The 19823-nt window shown below is 40.7% G+C and overlaps 1 protein-coding gene across 2 annotated transcripts in view; it reads left to right on the top strand.

Moving 5' to 3' along the window:
- The first annotated feature begins 3364 nt into the window (after window positions 1-3364).
- The window catches only part of pitpnm3 (PITPNM family member 3), an 87765-nt gene continuing 71306 nt past the window's right edge, over window positions 3365-19823 (top strand). For both annotated transcript variants that reach the window (XM_080025066.1, XM_080025067.1), the window contains exons 1-2: window positions 3365-3687; window positions 18620-18715. In XM_080025066.1, coding sequence (XP_079881192.1) covers window positions 3663-3687; window positions 18620-18715 — 121 coding nt within the window. In that variant the 5' untranslated portion in view covers window positions 3365-3662. The remainder of the gene's footprint in view (window positions 3688-18619; window positions 18716-19823) is intronic.

Here is a 19823-nt window from a genome sequence, read left to right on the forward strand (position 1 = left end):
CAGCAGGAGGAGCAGACTGACCTTTTCCCCCCACCTTTCTGCAATCATTGCAGTGAGCTTATAAGCCTAGGTCAACTACTGTCAACTGAAAGAAGCCTAAGCTGTTTATTTAACGGTTAACGATCGAAGAAATACAAACAAAGAAGATTTCATATAACAGAAGTCTATAGGTCTTTTATATTGCGTTTGATAAAAGGATGTAAGATGTGGTCAGGTCTGTCGCTAAAAAGTAGCCATAGCACAATGTACAAATACAGATAGAGATCAGCAGTGACGACAAGGTTTTGCAGTCCAAACACAAACTATTTATTTTTAACAGTAAGGTAGATTGACTTCAGGTTGAGCAATGTCCAAACAACAAACAAAATATATCTCTTTTACACAAACTAACTTAATTCTTATTCCCCAACGTAACCAGAGTAACTACAGCTAAACAGCAAATAAAAACATGTAGTGGACTCAAAAGAGTTCTAGTTCCCTCTTTGGTAGTTTAAAGTATTATACAATATGTTCTTTAAAATATTTGTTTATTTTCTTTCACCACAGTATTTTATGTTATCAACATTAAAAAAATGACGACTAGGTTTTATGTTCAATAATACAGATGATTGAAGCAAAAGTAATAGTGTGATGCCATGTGACAGGCTTCAGATGTTGAAAATATGATAAAGAAGTATTTGAAAAAAGCACTAAAGGTGAATATGTCAAGTGAAAATATACAGTACATTGTGAAGGGTAGTGCAAAGGACTCCCTAATCCCTGAATGTGAAGGAGAAGTGCCAGTCAATTGTCCTACCTACTGAGGGCTGAGGATTAGTTCACTACATGAATCATATTTTTAAAGTGCCATCCAGTTGTTTATTGTGCTTTTCCTCCCACCACTTCACTGAATCCTCCTTCCAGGCAGGAATCAACAACAAATCTGCACCGTGGCGCTAAATTCAGGTTTGCTGCCTGCCAAGTGTTGTATCATGTTGTTATTCTTTTAAGTCTCCCAAGAGACCTCACATCACTGACACGGCTTCTTCCCTACTTTTGGTAAAAAATCTTACAGTGGAGTAGTATAAACACATTTCTAAAAGAACGATCTTCTGTGTGCCGTTGTGTTGTTCGGTCAAAGATGAAGGTTACCGTGACTTCCCCACTTTTTGCACTCTAAATCATTTTAATAATGTGGGTTGTTTGTATTGATATATTTTTCAATTATGTTCTTCAGTTTCTCCTAATGTGGAAGTGCTATACAATGTTGAGTGATGTCCTTGAAGGCCATGGTAGAATTCTTGTTATGAAAGAAACAGTCACTTAATTCTTTTTTTCTTTTCTTTTTCTTGGATCCGGTCATTGAAGCCATTTGGTGTAATCAGTGCTATCAGTCTTGCTGTCTTTCTATCTATCTAGCCTTAAGGCCTTTTCCCTATTGGGTTTTCTTGGGGATCTCAGCGCAATGTTCTGGGCCAGTAGTGTATTGTCGCTGGCGTTCATGACAAATACAAATGGACTGCGTGTATTCCTGATGGACTTTGGTAATGTAGCGTGTCCAGGCTCTCAGATTCCTGCCACAGGCGCTCTTTACTCTATCGATATTCATTTGTGTGGACGCGGCTGCCAAAACGTGGGCTCGGGCCACACACACCGTCCTTGTGGGACTGCGTGACCTCCTCCTGTGTGGTCAGACGAGGGATAAACACAGCAGCAAGTTGCGTCACAACCACTTTACGCCTTTCAGAGTCCCGTGAAAAAGACCTACTTTGGTCAAGTTTTGCAGCATTGCAAATTAAAGGTCACATATTATGCTAAATGCACTTTTTAAATGTGTTCTAACATATCTATGGGTCCAAGGTGTGCCTAGAGACTGCCAAAATATTTTAAAAAATAACAATCTCTCCTTTTCTCACTCTCCCCCTTTCTGAACCCCCCCCCCCCCCCCCCCCCCCCCAATATACTCCTGTCAGAATTCTCCCCTTTTCTGACCTCACAAACTGGAAAGCCAGAAGCTTCCACTGTGCAGCCCACACCCCTATTTCTTATTGGTCCACGGCCCTGACAGACAGAGGGCGAGGCATATCTGGCTTTGCTTCCGGACAGGGGGCGGGGGGAGCTCAAAGATTGTATATTTACGTGGGGAGCTGCAGCTCTTTTTAAAAAATAGGCCATTGTGAGATTAGCTGAACATCAGCATAGTACAATAAATTATCTGAAAGTTTTTTTCAGCAAACAATTAAAGAAAAACGTATTAGGGACCACTAAGACCATATAATATGGTGTATAATAGAACCGAAAAGTGTATAATATGGGAGCTTTAAGATAAGCTTAAAAAATAAAGGTACCCATTAGGTTAAGCTTAAACCACATTTCACGACTGGATTTGAAGGATTCAAGCTGAGGCAACATGATTTATTTAACTTTTATCCCAAAGAGCAAAAAAAAAGAGAAAAAAACTTAGACATTACTGTATAAGCTTGTGCAGGCTGCATAGGGCTTCGTTTTGATGGGGTTGGTTTTATTCTCAAGGCATTTCTTTTCAAAGCCCAAAAGATTTTTCTCTTTTGTCCAGGATGACTGAGCGAGGTGGCACCTGCTGCTTCAGTGATGGATGGTTGACAAGGGCGACGGCTTTAACCCCTTCATCCTTGGGGTTGCACTGATTTAGTGTCCGGCTGCTCTTAACAACCACATAGAAGAACATACAACACCGGCTATACCTGTGTAACATCACAATATCTTAGTATGTCCAATCCTTGCAATAGCCAATTTCCGTGCTGCTGTGATTTAGTGTCCTTCTGCATCTGCATTCTATAGGCCTATTCTCTTCAATAAAGCTAAACAACCACACCCTTTATGACCCAATGACTTTGCCCGACTTTGTATTAATAATATATCATTCATGCATCTTTCTACAAATAGGCTACGTTTCATTGTGGTGTGATAGTTCCTATGGAATTGATTAAACTATTTAGGCTAATCAAACTAGTCGTGCCTAATGACTACATCTGTAAAATGGCATCGCAGAACAGCTTATCTGAGTAGTGTTAATGCATGGACTCACTAGATCAGTCTTTCCTTTATAGAATAGGCTATACGTGTTCGTTGTTGAGCATCTTTGGCCAAGTCAGAAGACGCTAATTCTAGCCAGGGAAAGAGGACGGACGCCCTTCAGCGGCCGCGGACATGCGCGCACCGCTGGAGGCAGCAGTGGAGCAGCAGCAGTCAGACCGGGCGCTCGTTCCGTTTGGAGGAACTCTGGCAGATGTTAGCGGCGGAGATGACTATAGTTGGCAGAGAGCTGGGTGGGCATGACATGTGAGCCGAAGCTGCACACATACAACACATTACCCAAAGTATGTCTGCGGCAGGGAGGGGCCGGTCGATGCCTGCATGGACTTGACACAGGTGAACTAGAGCGCAGCGGCAGATTATCCTGTTTTTAGATTCTTTTTTTGTTCCTTTTTCTCCATTTCCTCTCTACGGAGGAGCTCCCGGAGCCAGCTTCACCCTGCCTAGGTCTGGGCAGGAGCTCTTTTATTAAATACAGTCTATGGGCAGGAAACGTTTGGTGAAGCAGCAAGCAGCGGAGTGACGGAGGAAGAGCCGGCGGTTAATTAACTCTACCGACAACACAACTCGTTTCCGACAGAGGTTTCAACGAGGGACTGCAGATCACCATGTCAAAAGAGGCAAGAGGCAGAGGTAAGCGGGAAACTGCGTGCATATAGTCTCGTGCAAACAGGTAGAAACGTGCGTCTCGCGCTGCTGGATGTTGGCTCGCACACACACACAGCCGCGTGCTTCATGGATGGATGGAGGCAATCTGTTGGAATGCGGTCAGATACGCGTCTCAGACAGCCCGGTCCGGTGGACTGTCCTAGCTGTCTGTGTGTGTGTGTGTGTGTGTGTGTGTGCGCGCGCGCGCTTGTGTGTGTGTGTGTGTGTGTCCGTGCTGGTTTAACAGCCAAATGTGTGACCCGTCAGATTCACTGACGCTGCAGGGCCAAATGTCAAAAAGATGACGGAACAAATATTGACAGGTGAGCTGTTAGTGGCCTGCAGACCTCAGAGGTTTAAGCTATTACAGCTAGTACTGTTTGACCCTATTTGCCATATTGAGGCTGGTCTATGTCTATGTTAACAGCTTTTGAGATTCACACAAAAAATAAATAAATTAAGCTATTGCTATAACTGTAGTAGCTGAAATTCCCAATCAGGTCACAGACTGGTAAACACAGATCAGACGATAAATCAGACAACAAACAGCCAGGACAATGTTAAACCGGGTGAAGTTGAAAAAGTAACTGAACAGAAGAGTTCAGTCAGACAGTGCATTGCCAATAATAGCAGGCAAAAAAATCTAGTGTTAATTTGGAATATGTGCTTTGTGAGAAGGTGTTGTTGACAGAAGAGCATCAGCCAGACCTGGGAAATGGTGACATTTTGGTTGCACAAAAGCTTTATTGTTGCTCCTTCAAGCGCATTATTTTGCAGCTCAAAAATGCCACCTGTTTGCATTGTAGTGTTTGGTTCATTTGTCCAAAAAAGTGTTTGGTTTCTTATTAGAAAGGAATGGGATTGCTTAGTTCTTTCTGTTCACCAGCATCATCTTACCTCATTACAATTTGTCAGACTTATTAGAATACTCCTGAAAGCCCTTTTTTTTCAATGACTTTCACTGATGGAGGAGCTCATTTTCTTAATGTTTCTGGTGTGACAAAATACCAAGTGGACTTAAACCCCTGATCATTGTGCCGGCTGAAGCTATAAGGCAGTGGCGTTGAGACTTTACTTCAGCCTGGCTCTATTTGTGCGGTGTGCATCTGCCCTGCCTATGAACAAGTAATTTCCCCCAGCTCCAGCCCTTCCATGATCTGACCTTTTCCACAATCCTGCTGAGATCAATAAGATATCAGAACGTTATTACTCTGACAGTAACAATGTGAGAGGGGTATTTTTTTTTGTCACATTGTTTTGGCTTTCAGATGTTTCTGCTTGGGATTTAAAGTAATGTATCCCCACCACCAGCTACCAGGGTGCAAAGTGGAAAAGTCTCTAAAGTAATAAATAAAATATTTCCCTTTAGACGACAAGCTGATTCAAACACATTGGCTGACATCAGGAGGAAGCTCTGCCAAGCCTGAGAAATCGCCTCGAGTAATGTCACTTCAATCTCTAATTGTCTGCCTTCGAGTTGTTTTGCGGAAAAAGAAGATGTCTGCATTGATGTTGATCTTTTCTTTTAAACATTGTTAGTCTTAACCAAGTTACACCAGAGCAATGCAAAATCAGTGGAATGCTCCCGGGAACGTCACCCGTTGTGTAGAAGTAGAGTTGAGGATTTGAACCAAGACTGGCATCACATCAGATTTAATAGTACGCATATGTTAAGAGATGGGTTAATAAACCAGTCCTCTGTTTTTGATATAAATATTTAAGAAAATAAATACAAACAGTAAGATGCTGAAGATCACTTATTTGTGTCACAGTTTTGGAATAGTTTGTTATTAATTGTGTTACATTGCTTTGCACTTAAAAATGTCAGGTTCAGCCCCAGAGCTCGCCAAAGGAATTGGCTTTTCTCTACAAATCAAGCAAGTACTCCTATTTTTAGTAGGTAATAATCTCCTAAAACGAATTAGGTTCTCTGAATGCATGAAAAGAAAATTTTATTTTAACAGTTGTGAGGGGAGGGTTACTCCACTTAATCTTAATTATATTGCATTGAGCTTCACTGTAAAATCCACCCACTGATAGAAGCTACACTGCTAGGCCTTACATTATTTCAGCTGAGCTCTATAAAATCACGTTGACCCTGCAATGCTACAGTAGACTTGTGTGAAGTGTATGTGTGAAGTCACTGTTAGCACAACCATGTTTCAGGCATGCTGGCACATGTTTTCATTAAATATCACTGGACCCCGGTTCACAACATAACTTCTGAAGTAGAGCGATTCTCATTGAAACATTGCTCTTTAAAGTCCCTAACAATATGGCCAGGCCATATATTTTAATTTCCTGGCTTTTACTTTATGTATGCAAAACTTATCTCAGTCACTTTCAATTATAATAGGGCTGCAGGGGATTTCCCACTTCTTGATTCTCATTTCAATTTTCTCTCTCGTCTCACTCGAGAGCAAAAGCTGCATTCTTATGGGACTTTAAAGAAAAGCAAGGATAATAGAGGCAGAATGTATAGTTCATTATTAAAGTATTACAAACCAGCGTTAATGGACTATCTCAGCTTTATTGTTTGTGGTGCCTTTCTTGCAGCCTCCTCACAAGTGTGGCCTTGTGCCCAGATTCACAGACTGTCTATTAAAATGTCAAAGAGCTCCACACTACACACATTATAATTCAACACATTGAATTATAATTTAAGCAGAGTGATAACATGTTTTGTTATTTAAAAAGGCTGTGTTTAAAGCTACACTAGTCAACATAAAGCAGGTGTGATCCAAACTTTACATGCACACAACTCACTTGTCAATGGCTACAGAGAAGCTACCCAAAAACCAAGGGTATGTCTTTTGAAGGGACCCGCGGTTGAACATGGGATTCAAACCAACTTAAGTTCACCTACCGGTTTCTCTATCCTAAAGGCCGTTTTTCTCCCAATTGCAAGAGCTATGCAACACAGGCATCAGGCTTCCAAATAGAACTGTTGCTTTTCTGATCACCGTCGTCATTCCACCTCTGACCCCTATTACATTTGTCTTCCTTTAGACTAATGGAACAAACCAGGGGTCTGTGTGAGGTGCAGCACCTCCACGCTTTTGTCTTCCTCATATTTGATTACGTTTGATTATTCTGAACATTCTTTGTTTCTCTATTTGCTGTACAAAAAAAATAAAAAATGGGGCAGCCTACCTGCTGTTTTGCTGAGATTCAGCGTCAAGCTAAAAATAGAGCAGAGGGATGCTGATGAACAGCCTCGCCCTCTTCCTCTCTGCCTCCTCATCTCTCTCTCTCTCTCTCTCTCTCTCTCTCTCTCTCTCGCTCTCTCTCTCTCTCTGGAGAGCTGAATAAAGTGGCAGCTAACCATTTGGCAGTGTGTTAGTCTTAGGATTTGGTTTGATTCCGTCAGTGACTGCCCAAGCCCAGGTCATATCACTGGGTTTGGGCAGTCACGATTAATACTTTATATTCCACTGCAGCTTGCTGTGTGCAGTGTTGTGGTAGTGGCAAACGGTCCCTGCAGACAGCCTGCTCAACAAGCAGCTCCACAGTGTTCTCTGGATGCTACAGAGGCGTGGGCTAATACATTCAGCCTGTGACCTCTGCTATTTTATTTGATCTTACAAAACAGTGTTAATTTAAATGTAATAGCTGTTTGTCATGGGGAAGCACACTGGGCCTGTGTGCACAGCAGCTGGCCCGCTGCTATTTGAGGCTCACCTGGAGCTGACCACCAGTCGACTGGCTGTTTGACACAGCCAACTGTGTTGACGTCACACTAGTGTCTGAATACAAAAACAGCTATTACCCCCCCCCCCCCCTCCCCACACACACACACACACACTATCCCTTTAGATTTGTGGCTACAAAGAGGTTCTTAGACTCTTGAAATTGGCTATTTGAAGGCAGAATTATTCTCTCCATTCTAAAATCCACCAGTGTGTCCTAACAAATGAGAGTTCATGTTTGAGGTGGGTTCATGTTGGCTCTCTGCTCATTTCCAGACATGCCCTTGGGCTCTTGGAACTTGTACTGGCTATTATATTTTCTGATGTTTTAAAGGCCAAACATTTTAGAGGCTAAATCAAGCAGATAATATCAATTAAATAATTATTTGGAGCCTTAGGCTATAGAACATTGCAGGATAGTTACGGTAACAGACAGGCAGGCAAGTAGGACCCAGATGCAGAAAGTAAACTAGAAGATTATTTATTGTCCAAAACATGTAAGTCCAAAAAGGCAAGGCACATGGAATACAGGGACAGACTCACCAACAGGTACAATGCTCGGACAGGGAACAAAGAAATATACACACACAAGACAGGGTAGACAACGAGGGACAGGTGAAACACATTAGGGAAGGGAGCAGTAATCAAACAGGAGGGAAACTTGACAGGACATGGGGAGGAACAAGACAGACATACCAAAATAAAACAGGAAACAACAAGACAGGACAAAGACAGACCATGACAACATCACCACCAATAAAAAAATGTATACTAATTATGATATTAGTATTATTATTAGGGCTGTCAAATTAACGCGTTAATTTCGATTAATTAATCACAGAAAAATTAACGCGATTAAAAAAATTAACGCAGATTAATCGCACTTCTATAATGCCCTTTGACCCGGTGCAAAAGTGGTGCGGAGCTGCACCTGTAGCTCGCCGGGCCGGGCGCGTGGGTTAAAGGGAGAAAGGTAAAGAGAGAAGCAGGGGAAAGTGGCCGACTCGAGGGCTCTATGGACGGTTTATGGGATGCATGAAGGTAGGAAGACATCTTACTTAATTCATCTTACTTAAAAATGTGTGTGTGTGTGTGTGTATGTGTGTGTGTGTGTGTGTGTGTGTGTGTGTGTGTGTGTGTGTGTGTGTGTGTGTGTGTGTCAATATGTTTGCCTATGAGTAGGCTATGAAATGGTGGCAGTGCAGCGCTGTCTGTTGTGGGAGATGGAAAGTCGTAATTTTGTCTGCTTGTTTTTTTGAGAAAATTCGGCGCTAGTTCATGTATAAAGCTGGCTGAGGGGAGGAGACAGAAGTTACGAGAGACGGAGAGCGAGAGAGAGAGAGAGAGAGAGAGAGAAACAAACTGTAGTAGGCTATACAGCTGTTTACAAACAGGTATAAAAGTGTCATATAAGTATGCGATTAATTTAGATTAATTAATCACAGAGCCTGTAATTAATTAGATTAATTTTTTAAATCACTTGACAGCCCTAATTATTATATTATATTATTGACAGTATCGGTATCGGCCAATATCCATTGAAATCGGATCGGACTGAAAAATAGTGGATCTCTACTTTTAACAGCTTCCTCAGAGTATTCTATTCACAAATCAGTTAATGTAGCTGTAGTCTTAAAGAAGACCGCGGCTGACTGTGATTTTCAAGGCGACCATTGATTTATCTTGATGATGATTATATTAATAGATGTTATATAAATCCAATGTGCAACTTGTTGAACATACTGTATGTGTCCATCACAGTGAACAGTATGTTGTTGCCTGATAAAGCAGTGCAATACCGGGACTATTTTGCTCTCTAGGGCTTTTAGGTGCTTGTGGGACAATTATTTAATTCACCAGAAAGACATCTATGCTAGCTTGTTTCCTCGCCTTCCATTTTCCAAAATCAAAAACTTGAATCATACAAGAAAATAGTATTTGTGATACGGCCAATACATAGTACATACAGCCTCCTCATGCAGTGCATATCCTATTTAAAATCATAAGAGCATGGACTTAACAATGAGTCATGAGGTCCTCCACAAGGCAGAACATACAGTACTGTATGTGGTCACTGTTGTGTAGACCGAAGAGGGAAAGAGAGTGCAGGCTTAGTAATGATGATTATCAATTCGTACAAATACCTGGGTTTCATTATTGATGAAAAATTGTCTTTTAAACTTCATATTGAAAAACTGGTCTCCAAATTAAAAATAAAATTAGGTTTCTTTTTTAGAAATAAATCATGCTTCTCCTGGCAGGCCAGGAAACGTCTGTTCACTGCGACCTTTTTACCGTTGTTAGATTACGGTGACCTTCTGTTCATAAACGCCCCTGACCAGTACCTCAAGAAATTGGATACCGTCTACCACTGTGCTTTGCGATTTTTAACTGGCTGTGGAATTCGTGTCCACCATTGTACCCTGTATGCCACTGCAAAATGTCCATCGCTATCTGTACGCAGACTCTCACATTGGTTGTTTTTTGTTTACAAGTGTCTTATTGGGCTGGTCCCTTCATATCTATGTGTTTACATGTCCACAAACAAATGTAGCTATGGTTTGCGTTCTAGGGATGTGTTACAGATGTTGGTACCCAGAGCTAGAACTGAGTTAGGGAAAAAGGCCTTTAAATATGCTGCACCTTCTGCCTGGAACACTGTGCAAAAGCAGCTGAAGCTGCCGGAGCTGGTCACCTTGGGAGAATTCAAAGGAATCCTGAAGGACAGAGAAGATAGTTCTCTTGGTCAATGCAATTGTTTGTAAAGCTATTTTCTGATAACGGCCGGGTGTATTCATTCATCTGTCACCAGTTTATTTATTTCATTTTTAACTGTACTCATTTCAATCTTCATATAGTCTTGTCCCTGATCTTATTGTACTTTACCTGACGTTGAATGTGGTGTATGAGAATTGTGGTTGATTGTTCTTATTGTATCATGGTGCTGCCTTCTTGGCCAGGTCATTCTTGAAAAAGAGATTTTAATCTCAATGAATTTTACCTGGTTAAATAAAGGATATTGATTGATTGATATCATGTAGTGGTAGCAGTCAGTGGAAGCGCTGATCTGCATAGCTGCAGTGCAGATGAATAGCATGCAGGAGGATAGTGTCTGGGAGGTGCATCTGTAACACATTCAAAGTTTTTTGAGGAGAGATCGATCGCCCCTCCGTCTCTCATGAAATGAGGTCTAATTAAATTAGCGGACAGGCTATTAATAGCTATTTCCAGCGTGATATTCCTCTTTACTGGTGCATGCTGCATGTTAAAATGAAGGGCATCTCATATCTTCCCTGCTTTTCTTCTTGCACAGAAGAAGATCATTATTGGATTTCCTCTTGACGTTGGTAGATAGATATCACACAGTTGTGGGTTGTCCGAGGTGGTTTGCATCATCACCAGAGAGCCCCACTGCCCTTCCACAGTGGTGTGACGGCAGCCGTTCCAATCTCTTGTGAATCGGTAGCTTTCTCAGGTGCTGTTTAGAGTTCCTTGGATATTAACTTCTGCTTATGACAGAATGAAGAGGTTGGCACTTGTGCAGCTTTGAATGGGAGCAGATTGAGGGCAAGGAGAGATAAAGCTCAGGCAAGAAGAAATTCCTTTAGGATGGTAGCTAGCAATTGATCTAAAAACGGATTAGATCCATGATGAAGAGGGATTCTTTCTATGAGCCTGTCCTCACTCTCATTATTCTCAAGATCCCAGAGCACTACTGTCTTGAAGCTCGTTTGAAAATCATGATACTTTCAACTCACATACATGCATATAGCGTATGCATGCTTTTGCCTGTATGTCTGCTTTCGTTTATGATGGAGATCAATCAATATAGATACCACTGAAATGATAAGAAAGAAGCACAGAAGTGCCACAAGAATAAATGCTGACCCATAAAGCTGATATTATCACCAAGGTTTATTGGTACATATTTTTCATATTGATGCATTGTCATTTCATTCATGTAAAATGGCGTATAAGACAATTACATTTTGTTCCACTTCTGTGCATTGTCATTTTATGTCATGTTTTTCTTCACAGATGTAAAACTGTAACTTTTTCAGGTTTAATTAGTTTAATTACCCTGTTGTGGTCCCCCTATTGGCATGACATCATTAAGCAGACTCAAAGGCTCATCTACTTGTCCGTACTGTGTGTGCGCTGAAAAAAAAAATCCAGTGTTGAAACACAGCCTAGGTTCTGTAAACTGTTATGTATACAAAGGGAATGTAAACAAATGGGGTCCACCCTAGCTAGCAACATGCCCGTTTACAGAGCCTAGGCTGTATATTAACATTGATTTTTTTCTCAGCGCACACACATTATGCACAGGCAGCGGATCGTGAGGAGATATTTGCTGATTTTGACAATTAGTGATTTTGATGACAAGTATTCTCCATAACCGCTGACTCCACCTTTACACTTCCAACTAACGGACATTAAACATCGGCACATCAACAGCGATAGATCTTGAGTCATTTCTCTCAAGATGCAGTAATCATTTACAGTTTATACATTGAATTAAACCAATCGTTCCCTTTTTTGTATAGTACATTTTTTGGCAGCAGTTTATAACTTATATAACTCTTAAGAGATTTACAGTCCACTTAGTTTCATTAATTACAACACTTTTCACTTTATTGTATGCCACTTTGAGATACAAGTACAATTTTGGAGGGAATGCTCATATGCATATAAACTGTAGTATCCTCTGAGATTCAACTGCAATTAAAGCAGACTGTGTAATGAACAGAGACAACCAAGAGCCCAAGAACCAACATCAAATACTGTCAAACTTTTGAACTGTGCAACTCTTTGATATGATATATTTTCTGCACCCACTGGGGCCTGAGGTGTGAGTGCTTAATTTCTATATAGATAGAGAAAGATGGCTCTGAAAAAATGTTGTCCTTTAAATAAACAACCTCATAAACCACACACAGGCTTTCGATAGGTTTTCTAGTTTTACCCATCTTTCTATTGTCTGAACTTTAATGCTCCTTATAATATCTATAATTCAGCGAATATTTGAGTTTGATTTAGTAGAAAATTATTATTTTTTTGTTCGGCTGGAGGTTGTACAGTCCAAGGTTAGGTGGTATATCTTCCTAGGATGAGTTTTGGCGAAGTAGTCAAGGAAGATGTATGTAATAGGGAAGACAAAGAGATAAATGACTTCAATTATAAATCTTTCAGGAGCGGCACTGGAGCTATTTCTTCTCATCCCGAGATACCATGCTGAATCCATAACACTGCAGCCTCTACGTATATCCGCTGCCTACCATTAGAAATGTTACTCGATTTAAATGATAGGCTTACGTGTCTGAATTGAATTTCCCTTAAATTGCATGTATTTTGCATGCCAAGTACACTGAAAATACCCTAGAATGATTTGGATTGTTTAAGTAGTCAGAGACACAGATCTTCTGCCATTGTGAAGATCATAAAGCATACAGTATATGAGTCATGCTGGATGAAAGGGGTTCATTTATTGCTTACATTTGCATGGGGGGAAAAATGACTAGATTTAGCTTTTTTTATAGACATAAATGCAGATTTAATCACCATAAGCAAATCATCACCACAGGTAGGATAGCTGGATTTGATTCCATACACATTCTATGTATTGATCCTTTTGTAACCATGTCAAATACCAGAAACCCCATTCTACTTGTATCACCTTCGCCGATGAAACATAGTACACTGTAGAAACACTGTTATCATATTATAAAAGCAATAATTATTGCACAACTTCCTTTCAGATTCCTTTAAAACTAAAAAATTGCTTTCCTCAGAAAGCAACTATGAAGCATCTTTCCCCTCCGTCTCCCTCCCTTTGTTTGGCATAACTGAACTAAAGCCTTGTCCACAAATACGCTTTAAGCAAAATCCGGTAGCCTTTGTTGTGGGAGAGTCAATTGGAAAGTGAAAGATGCATCCCAATAGGTTTCCGTTTGCAGCAAGCTTAGGTGATTCTGATCCGGTGGACTCACTTCCTTTTCTTTGTAAGCTTCTTAAAGAATAATACATGCCGGGCGAAGTCAACTCACAAGGACGTTTTGCTTTTTGCCTGGAAAGGAAAGGCTTTGGTAACTCTTAATTCTGGCAGACACAGAGCATTGGTAGCATTTATTTGAAATTGTGTATCCAACCATCTGATAAATATGTATTCACTCTTCTTTCAGCTCTGGTTTTGGTCCCCACCGACTCCTGAGGGGAAATATTCAGCTCTTTAGCTGCTAAATGCTTCTCTTTGTTCACCAGCTGTTTGCTAACGGTGTGTCTGCTGGTAATAAAAGGTAATAAAATACATTTTATGAAAAAAAAGCTATATGCCTGCAATACACCTTTTACCAAATAGCACTTAATGTCAGGTACTATAAACAAAGTCGACTCAAGTAGATGATAATGGACACATAAAATACAATGGACTGAGCCATCCTTGCTTCTCCTATATTAAAAGTAAAACATTTAACCCTTTCCTGTGACAAAATGAAATCTCAGAACCCCATCCTTATGTGCGGCACTGCAGATCTCTCTCTTTCTCTATTTCTTGCTGTGTGTGTGTGTGTGTGTGTGTGTGTGTGTGTGTGTGTGTGTGTGTGTGTGTGTGTGCCTGCCTGCCTGTGTGTGAGTGGTAAAGCTAGAGAATCATACATGGATGTATGCCAGCGACAAATAGAATGGGGCTATAACCCAAGATAGAAATAGAGCCGCTTCAGTAATCGGGGCACACCGCTTCCCTTATCTGTCACCTGCGCTGTAAGTGGTTCATAGACGGAAAGAAATGAAAGAAAGATGAGATGAATTACAAGCAAACTTGTGTTGTCTTGTTTGTGAGCATGTTAGCAATGCTGGTACAGCGTCACAGAGCTGTTAGCATGGCAAACTCTTGTGGTCATATGCATTATCATGAGATGGCACTGTTGCCTTCATATCTTACATTAGAATACACATAAAGTATTGACAATTTGAAACACACACACACACACACACACACACACACACACTTTCGGTCATTTAAGTGATGTTATTAAATATTAAACACATTGTACATTGCTAAACCAGTCACACATACTGTAAACTTAGGAGTACAATCTAATTACAGCATAATGCATTATGTGAATAGTGAAACAACAATACGCCTTGTTCTCATAAAGAGTGAGATGTTTAGGAGCACTCTCCTCCCTGTAGTTCTCTGAAACCTGAGTCAACATGCCGACTTGATCATGATCTGTAGTTCCTTCAAGCGTTCACTCAGTATCTGTGAGGGTATAGTGTACTGAAATGCACTGCGGGGAGGCTGCAGCAATCATTTCCATTACCCAGGGTGGAAGGCAACAACACACATGGTGATAGCCGCTCTGATGTGAGGCTTCAGCCAGACTGGCAATTTGGTTTAGATTTCCTAAATCTTATAAGACATTCAAAGTGCATGTGCAGCTCCAGTGGAGGAAAAACATCATTCACAGAATATAAATGTGTATCTGTAAGCAGTACATCAAGATCACTTGGGAGGCCTCACAAGGTTGACCGACAGTGTATACAGTGCACTTCAGAAATCAAATCCCATGATGGAGTGAGCTGTTTGGCGGTTGTTTGGGGCACCAGCTGGTATTGGGATGGCTGTTTTTTATTTTATTTTTCAAAGTAGTTCCCTGCCTTTGCTCACAATGCGCCCCCCACCCCCTCCATCAGCTCTTCTCCTCTCACTGACTCGGCGTGTGCTTTCTGTGCCGACAGAAGCCTCTTGATACTGGTGCACAAGAATGGCCTCTCTTTGCCCGACCACATGACTCCTTTGGCATGGCTCTCTCTCTCTCTCAAATCCTTAGACAGTCAAATAGAGTGCAGGGATGAAAGTAGCAGGTCTAATATTAGATGCCGCACAAGAGGCAAACATATGCAACAGAACAGACCTTCGTTTTTTTGGTTCAGATAGCTACATGTTTGTCAGCTTGCAAATATTAGCATGTCTGTGACGCCTACCTACAGCAGTAAGGTGTATCACAGATAGAATGGAGAAGTTGGCATTGCCCCTAAAGTAAAAAAAGAAGAATTTCACACTTCAGGAAATAGACATGATCGTGTCCGAGGTGGAAACCAGAAAAGGCAAACTTTTATGAAGTGTTTCCTCAGGGATGACCATGGTAAAAAAAAAGAAAGAAAGACGCTTGGGTTGAAATAACAGTGGCAGTTAACATTGTGTCGCCTGAGATAGGGGCTGGTCCGATATTAAATTCAAAGCAAAAAAAGCAAGAACAGATCAAAAGAGAATATTTGAAACCCTTTGAGGACAGGGGGCACTTGATCCATCAGCCCAAGCTGCAAGACTGGCTGGAATAATTGGAAAAATGTCTATCAGTGTCATATTGCACATGAGGGTTAAAGTCAATCCAGCAAGGACTGTCACCCAAAGGTCATTTATTTTGTAAATCTAAGATGATATTTATACTTACCGTTTTTTTTTCTTCAATAATGAACGACCACAATAAAATTGGAAACACTTACATTTTAAATGAAAGAAAATAGCAATTCAAACTATAAAAAAACTAAACGGTTATATTTGAATATGGTGTTGCGTCCCGATGTGACCAGGGAGTAACAATTTGCAATCCGAAAATGGCACAAAGGGAGACAATGGAGTCACACGTTCTCTTGCTTATACTGTATTGCCCCTAGGAGCAGAGCTAATTGACCACACATGTGTTTGATTGAGTGGCTCAGCACACCTGAGCTCACTCAATGGCTGTGTCTTGATTCAGGGGTTGCACCCTACGTAGGCTGCATTTGAAGACCGATTGCGTCATAGCGGCGCGCAAAGGCTGTCCCGTTTGCAAGGCTCCTTGCAAGGCTCCTCATATGCGGCCGAGAAATGCAGCCTTCGTTTCACGGTTTTGAAGGCTGCATCAGATGGATCCTTCGTGGCCCAACATATCCCAAGATTCATTGCGTTTTTTTCAGAGATGGCATAAAATAAAATAAAAAATAACAAAACAGCAACGTGTTGCTCCATCTTCTTAACTTTTATCTTCCTTTCTTTTTTTCTTGTACTTTCTTTTCGTCTGGTAGGCAACTTCTTTTTCTTTTTTCCTCCGTTGACAAGGCTGTCTCCGTTGGCAGCAATCAGGGTTGCTAGGCAGCACAGGAGCGGCGAGTCGTCACACAAGGTAACGGCTTGTTACGTAAACCGGAAATGCTCGTAAACCGAGACCTGCGGAGACCGTCTCATTTAACAAGGCTCGTTGGCCTTAAAACCGGCCTTAAAATCGGCCTTCATAGGCTATAGCCTTCATAGACCGCGAGACTGCGTCCTACCAAGGCTGCAACCCCTGAATCAAGACACAGCCAATCAGTGGCAAACTAAGATAAATGCACACACACACCAACAAAACACATGGGCATATTATTTAACAATGGAAATTCTCATAATGCTGCATTGCATTCTAGGACTAGGAATGCAGCTTTTATAGTATAGTTTTATTATTATGACAATAATTTATGAGGAAGAAAATGCATCAATTGCATGATTAGTTAATACATTTGGCCAAAGCATTATTACATTGACAGTTTAAAAGATAGTCTATTCTATGATATAATTAATGTGGTTATAATATGCTATGCTCAGTTAAAAGGTGTGTGTTTACATATTTTTTTAGCATAGTCAGACCTTTATCATTTGTGTGTACGCATGGTCTGATCTGAAGAAGTTCCTAATTGCTTTTCAGAATACAAAGAAATTCAGAGACGAAAATATTGTTTAATCCCGGATTTGTGCCTGAAACTGTTATTACGTAAATGAGGGCCATTGTATATTTCATGCTTGGGTGTGTAGGTTATATGTTGATGATTGCAGATGTATTTCTATTTATAGCCCCTGTTTCCCTTTAGTTTTTTTTCTGAGCTAATCATCTTGATGTTTTCTTGCAGTAATTGCTTTTGTTTGTGTGAGCACTTAGCAGAGAATTGTTGTATAATTTGCCCAAATTGTGTGTGTGTGTGTTTGTGAGTAAGAGTTGAGCTTCGCCAACTGGCAGTTTAGTCGACACAAATTAGTACATTGGGACTGTGTATGAGGGTAGCTAAGGGCATGCTGCTTTGGCTGGTAGTGCTGCTGCTAGTCTGTATGTTGATGCACAATCAATGTTCACCCGAGGGCTGAACTGATCCTCCCCTGAGCCTCCTCATCCGTCATAGGCCGAGATGACAGGGTGAAAAGCTCTGTTGTGGGTCAGGGATCCTGGAGCCCTGGGGAAAAGATTTGCTGACAGGCCGAGTTGCAGAAAAGTCACAGGTTGAATAAAGAACTCAAGGTTAGGTTACAAGTAAAAGGTCCTGCAAGTTAAAGTATAAGCATTGAATTAGACTTAAAAGTTTCTAACGTAAAAGTGCAAAAGCAAAATGGCCCATTGATATTATTGGATTATAACTGGATGCATCAATTTGTAAGCATCACTAATGTTGCTGCTGATACAGGTGGGCTACTTTGAACTACTTTGAACTACTTTATATGGTGTCTGGTGGCTTAATCCATAAAAGCACATGTTGGCTGTGATTACAGGTGCAACAGACAGAGCACACCTCTGACCAAAACAGGCAGTCAGGTGAAACAGACATGACATTTCCACAGGTGGCTGCAAAACTTTTCAGTGTGCTGTTAAGTTGCTCTGTTAATGAGTTTGAACCATAACAAAGCTATAGCATTATTGCACTTGAAGTAACTACAGTAGGCTATATCATTATTTTATTGAGACTTTTGTCAGTTTCATCCTTATGTTTTACAGCCACTTTCAACCTCAGTGATTTTTTCCAAGAAAATAATTTGCTGGGTACTCTGTTGCTGTTTGCGATGGTATTATATCCGGGTGCTTGAGAGTGAATGGAAAGTGCTCTAAATCCCTCCTGCTCTTACATCAAAAGGTCATAAACGAAAAAACACTGGCTGGCTTCCTCGCTGAGACGCTTGTGTGATATGACACTGCTCAAAGGAAAGTCCATTTGGATCTATCAACCCGCTGTGATACTCAAAAGGCCGTCTAACCCCACGTGGTGCATTTCACGCTTTGCTTTTCACTCAGAAGTTGTAGAGCTATCAACCAAAGGGAATAAAATATGAATACTGTCATTCTCTCTATCCTTGAGTTCTGTGATAATGGCATGACCCTGCTTGTCATTCTTGCAGTCTAAAAGGAGATTTTCTTTTTTTTTTTTGCCCTTTTTCTGACCTACAGGATCGTCACGAAAGCACAGCGCCACTCATTGGTGTCTGCAGAACATCGCACAAGAATCAGTAGACAGCTCAGATGAGGAATTCTTTGATGCCAGAGGTTAGTATTACATTTTATTCCTCCGTTTCATCCCATCTTCACCTTCTAGTTTTTTTTCTGTCTTTCCAGCAGTAATAGTCTCAGGGATAATCTGAACTTCTGTATCTGCAGGTGTTGATGAATGTTTATTATGTAGTCATTGTCATGGGTTTGGCTTTTATTTCTGATTTTTTCTTTAATTTTTAAGAGATATATTCTCAAGAGATGTTACAAAACAAATGTACAGATACTGTCGGAGGTATCCAGCAGTGCCAAAGATTTGCAATGGTCAAGTGGAGAACAACAGTAATCAACTTTCTGTTTTATTTGGAAAATGAAAACGGCAAGATGAAAAAGAAGCATGGAGAGCACTTGTTGGAAAAACAGGCATGCCCAGGTTTTTATTTTATTTTGAGAATAGAGGTCAGAAAATGCTGGAAACAAAAGCAAAAAGCAAAGACGTATTGATTGTCTGGTAGAAACAAGAAAGGATCACAATTTTCCCTGTGGAGCAAACCAGAATCACCTCCAGTGGTGTGATGCTCTTTGACCTACTGGCGTTTGTTGCTTCCAGGGGCCCAAGATTCTCTTTTGGCATATAAATAGATATATATTTCACCTATTATGTATCTACTATCTATCTACACACAAAAAATAGATTCAGATTTATTGACAATGCCTGAAAGAGTAACCAGTCAACACACTGACCTCATCGAGGGAAGCCATCCTACTGATGATAATGAGACATATTATTTTAGTCCCTGTAGGTATTCAATAGTACAGCCAGCTGAAGGACCAGTTACTATGGCGTAAAATAATAACCTAAAAATGCAGTTTGCTTTTAGTATTGTTGTGGTGATAATGTGTTACACCTCTCTGGCAGAATAGAGAGGCTGCATATGTTGGGGTTGGAGCAGCAAACATCCTTGTGTTTGTTATCCAAGCCGCTGATTGGTTGTTTATTATGACCTACACTGTGTGCACAATTATTAGGCAAGTTGTATTTTTGAGGATTAATTTTATTATTGAACAACTACAGTGCTCTCGGTCAATCCAAAATGTTAATGAACCTAAACCTGAATGTTTACGAAAGTAAAAGTGAGGTTTTGTCTTTCTTACGAGAATATAT

Source organism: Ammodytes marinus (assembly GCF_949987685.1).
Source record: "Ammodytes marinus genome assembly, chromosome: 3".
NCBI lineage: Eukaryota > Metazoa > Chordata > Actinopteri > Uranoscopiformes > Ammodytidae > Ammodytes > Ammodytes marinus.